General features: G+C 27.5%; 1 protein-coding gene across 1 annotated transcript; it reads left to right on the forward strand.

Moving 5' to 3' along the window:
- The first annotated feature begins 661 nt into the window (after window positions 1–661).
- On the forward strand, window positions 662–1,381 carry LOC131649885 (uncharacterized). The gene has a single exon (XM_058919629.1). It carries the CDS (start codon window positions 662–664, stop codon window positions 1,379–1,381), a length of 720 nt encoding a protein of 239 aa, XP_058775612.1.
- Window positions 1,382–4,897: the final 3,516 nt, after the last annotated feature.

Genomic DNA, 4,897 nt, shown 5'->3' on the forward strand with positions numbered 1-4,897 from the left:
AAAAAAATAAAGAATGGAGAGAGATTTGATATGTTTGATAAAATATAAGAGTTATATTATTTTAATAATAAAATTAATAACTTTATAGTACAAAGACCACAATATTACAATTTTAATGTGGTGATAAAAAATCAAATAAGAGTATTTTTTGACTTTTCTACCACCATTAATTTTTTTATATTATAGATTTTCCGATGCATGTATTTGGAATATCTTTGCATTACATACATCGGATAACTTATCACATTGGAAATGAAAACTTCTAGAAGTCTATATGTGAAAGATAATATCGATAAGTTGTTTTAGACACATCGACTGATTAGAAAGATACACATATCATTATGCAATAATGATAATACTAATAATACTAATAAAACTGACATAAAATAAGAAGAGTTCTTCTATTTGGTGGAGAGATTTACGCTTGCTTGGATGTCATGGTTCGATAGTTGCGGAAAATTGGTTCTCTTCTTCTATTTCGTTCAAGTTGGGTGATGGCAATCTCATTTCTTTTTGGCATGATCCTTGGCTTGGAGGTGAGCCTCTTTCGGCTCTTTTCCCGGATTTAGTCAATTATGCGGATCCAAACTCCAAAAGTATTAGCGAAAATGGCTTCTGGATTGATAATTGTTGGTGTTGGAACCCGAGTTTTTTGGTGAATATGGAGTCTTTTTCAGATATTGTTGCGGCTGATCTTTTGGAGCTTATGACTATTATTCAGCATGTTCAACCAAAGGTGGGCAGCCCCGACTCTTTTGTGTGGTGGAGACATCCTAATGGTTTTTCGGTAAAAGCAAGTTATGAAGGGCTTATTGCTTCCATCAATCACACTACGACTTTGCCGACAAATGTGTTGGATTCTCTTCGTTCTCTTTGGGCTTCGAAACTTCCAAGTAAGTCTTTAATTTTTGGTTGGAGAATTCTTCTAGATCGTCTTCCGACTAAAACCAATTTATTCCGCCGTGGCATATTGGGGGAAAACGTTTCCTTATTGTGTCCCTTTTGTTTGTTGGAAGAGGAAAATTCGGATCATATTTTTAGTTCTTGTTTGGTGTCGGTTAGGTGGTGGAATCAAACGTGTGATTGGCTCCGTTTGAAAGTGTCTTTTCCGTCAAATACGGTGGTGGAAAAACTCTCCTTTTTTGAGAAGTTATGTAAATCTAGCTTTCGCTTTTGTCCGGGTTGGTTGTTTGGTTTAGCGGTGTGTTGTGCTATTTGGAAGTGCCGGAATGTTATTATCTTCGAAGGTGGTGACCTCTCAAGAATAGATGGTTTGGGGTTAATAAAACATATGTCGTGGGAGTGGTTTTTGTTTAGTTGTAAGTTAGATTGTGATGTTCTTTGGTCGGATTGGTTTGTATCTCCTACCTTAATAGGCTAAGCTTGTGTTTTGACTCTTGTTTGTTGGGTTGTGCACCCCTTGTGCCGCTTTTTATTCAATTGCTTGCTTATCAAAAAAAAAAAAAAAAGTGCCCGACCAAACCTAACATAATATATTGCTTTGATCACTCACACTAAAATTTCCTCTTAAAATGCTTAATAAGATATGAATAAGATCTTTGTTACACATATTTAAATTCATCAAAGTAATTAAACATATAATTCCACCCAAAAAAAATAAATTAAGCATGTAATGGCATTTGGCATCTTCTCCTTCAAAGAGTTTTTGTGGGCACATTTGCATGCGCACAAGCCATTACTTTTACAACATGAAAAAGATTGGAATTTGAAAATGGAATAAAATAATTAAGAGTAGATGACACACTTGTTTGATTATTTATAGTAAATTAGTATCATGAATACAGCCTGTATGAGGACAGCTTAATATAATTTTTTTATGGCAAAAAGTATATTATTGTCCCTACTGATACATTGGATATATGTGGTCCAAGAGAAACAACTTGTACGTTTTATAGAGGTAATGTAATGTATGTGAAGATCTTTTTATTTCGGTAACAATGTATTTGACGATTTAAAGAACCAAGAAAATGGTTCGTAGAATTTTTAGTGTTTCGGTTTTATACATGTCAGCGGTTTGGCACTAGTATATGAAGAAGAGAATTTAACAAAAAAAAGTTCTGGATATATTATATCACTTTTGGTTTGTTTGGTCCAATGTAATGAGATATATACAAAAAACTCATAATGGTTTTAATATGGATGTTAATAAAGTTAGTCATATTAATTTTCAGGTACAACAGGTGTGAAATGTGTGTTTTTACATCTACTATCTACTATCTATTCATTAATAATATATTGACCAAATTGCCTAAATTATCCTTTCACCAAAATTTATTTGCACTAATAAAAGGTCATTTTTGTAACTAACAAATTAAGTATTCACTCTTTCAATTTTATTGAATGGATGCCCCAAGTGTTAGCTTTTCATTCGTCCGAATTAAATAACATTTTCCCTACAACTTTATTGCATGAATGATGACATCACATGTAAGCCATGGATGATGGAAGTCATATTTAAATTTCTTTTACATTTCATTTTCCCAGACTTTCTTACTTTCATTTTAATTTTTCTTAATTTATTTATTATCACAAAAAATATTAATATCTATTCATTAATAATATATTGACCAAATTGCCTAAATTATCCTTTCACCAAAATTTATTTGCACTAATAAAAGGTCATTTTTGTAACTAACAAATTAAGTATTCACTCTTTCAATTTTATTGAATGGATGCCCCAAGTGTTAGCTTTTCATTCGTCCGAATTAAATAACATTTTCCCTACAACTTTATTGCATGAATGATGACATCACATGTAAGCCATGGATGATGGAAGTTATATTTAAATTTCTTTTACATTTCATTTTCCCAGACTTTCTTACTTTCATTTTAATTTTTCTTAATTTATTTATTATCACAAAAAATATTAATAATCTATTTTTAAATTTTAATCTTACTAAAACTTTTAAATTTCTTTCGCATTTCATTTTTCCATACTTTCATTTTAATTTTTCAACATTTATCTATTATCGCAAAAAATATTAATAATCGATCATTTAATTATTATTCCCAAAAATATTTAATTATTTCACGGGCCACTATCAACTTAATATTTATTTTTTTAATCAATCATTACACTTTTTCTCTATCTTAATTAAAATTTCAAATTTCTCTCACATTTTTTCACACTTTCTTACTTTCATTTTAATTTTTTTCTCTATTTATTTATTTATTATCTCACGGGTCACTATCAACATAATGCCTATTTTATTTTAATCAATCATTGTCTTTATTTGAGAGATAATATCTTTATTTTTATTTTTTTCTCCATCTCACGATTTTTTATCATTATTTAATACAATTAAATTTTCATGATTATTGTTTATTTTACATTTGTTTTTAAATATATTTTATATCGCATCAAATTATTTTTTTATTTCACGGGTCATTATCAACATAGTAGTTATTTTATTTTAATCAACAATTACTATTTATTGAGAGATAATTTTTATTTTTAAATGTTAATATTTCATTTTTATTATCTCCATCTTATAGTATTTTTTTATATGATTATTTAATATAATTAAATTTATATGATTATTTTTCATTTATAATTAAACCTATATCATTTTCTTTTAATTGTTGTTGGACCGTCAATTATTAAATTACCTGACCCAATTTTGCTATTGTGTTCTTAACCTATCTTAAACATTTTTTTGTGGACCATTCTTAACCTATCTTAAACATGTTAAAATTTTATTTTTTTCTCCAACTCACATGTCCTTTTTTATATGGTTCTTTATTACACACAAAATTAAACATGAATAAGATAATAATGTTTAATCTTAAGGGCCACTTTCAATACAATGCCTATTTTATTTTAAACAATAATGACTTTTATTTGAAAACTAAAGTATTTATTTTCAAATTTCAAAACGATTCCTATGGATATTAGGTTTTCAAAGAATTAGGAGTATAACAGAGCAATCAATAAAACTCTAACTCTATTCAAGGAAAATAATTCCTTTTAATTATGCATATTGCTTATAATTCCTTTTATTTATATTATTCATATCATTACAAAAATACTACACCAGAAAAAAAAATCACCCGTGCGGAAGCACGGGTCTCTGACTAGTTTAGTTACAAAAAAGAAATTGCACCGATATCTACTATACAAACAATTAAGAAAAGATTTACCAATCTTACTATTATGCCCTTAGTTAAAAATTTCTTTACAAATAAAAAAGGGCAATTCGGTAACTAACAAAATCACATATCACTTTTTCAACCTTTCAATAACCAAGCGCCAATTGTCGGCCTCGCATTGGTCCAACTTTTTAAGTTTTCGATCACCAACTTTTTGCTTCCCAACACACTTCTTCTCTCTCTTACTTAAATTTTCAAATTTCTTTCACATTTCATTTTCCCACACTTTCTTACTTTCATTTTAATTTTTTTCATTTAATCACAAAAATTATTAACGATCTATTTTTTTTAAATTTAATAAAATTAAATATTTATTTATCTCACGGGTCACTATCAATACAATATTTAATTTATTTTAATCGATCAATACACACTTTCTCTTTCTTAATTAAAATTTCAAATTTTTCTCAAATTTTCTTCCCACACTTTCTTACTTTCATTTTAATTTTTTTCTCTATTTATGTATCAACTCTAAAAAATAATTTATTTTTTAATTTTAATAAAATTAAAAAATATTGTAATATCACGAGTCACTATCAACATAATACTTATTTTATTTTAATCAATCATTGTTTTTATTAGAGAGATAATATCCTTATTTTTAAATTTTTCTTTTCTTTTCTTTATTTCACGATTTTTTTTAAAGATTATTTAATACAATTAAATTCATATGATTATTGTTTATTTTACATTTTTATTTAAATATATTTTATATCAGATCAAATAA

The sequence above is a fragment of the Vicia villosa genome, linkage group LG2, assembly GCF_029867415.1.
Source record: "Vicia villosa cultivar HV-30 ecotype Madison, WI linkage group LG2, Vvil1.0, whole genome shotgun sequence".
Lineage (NCBI taxonomy): Eukaryota > Viridiplantae > Streptophyta > Magnoliopsida > Fabales > Fabaceae > Vicia > Vicia villosa.

Excerpts from the sequence above, each read along its gene's own strand:
- LOC131649885 (XM_058919629.1), top strand. The coding sequence starts at position 662 with ATGGAGTCTTTTTCAGATATTGTTGCGGCTGATCTTTTGGAGCTTATG.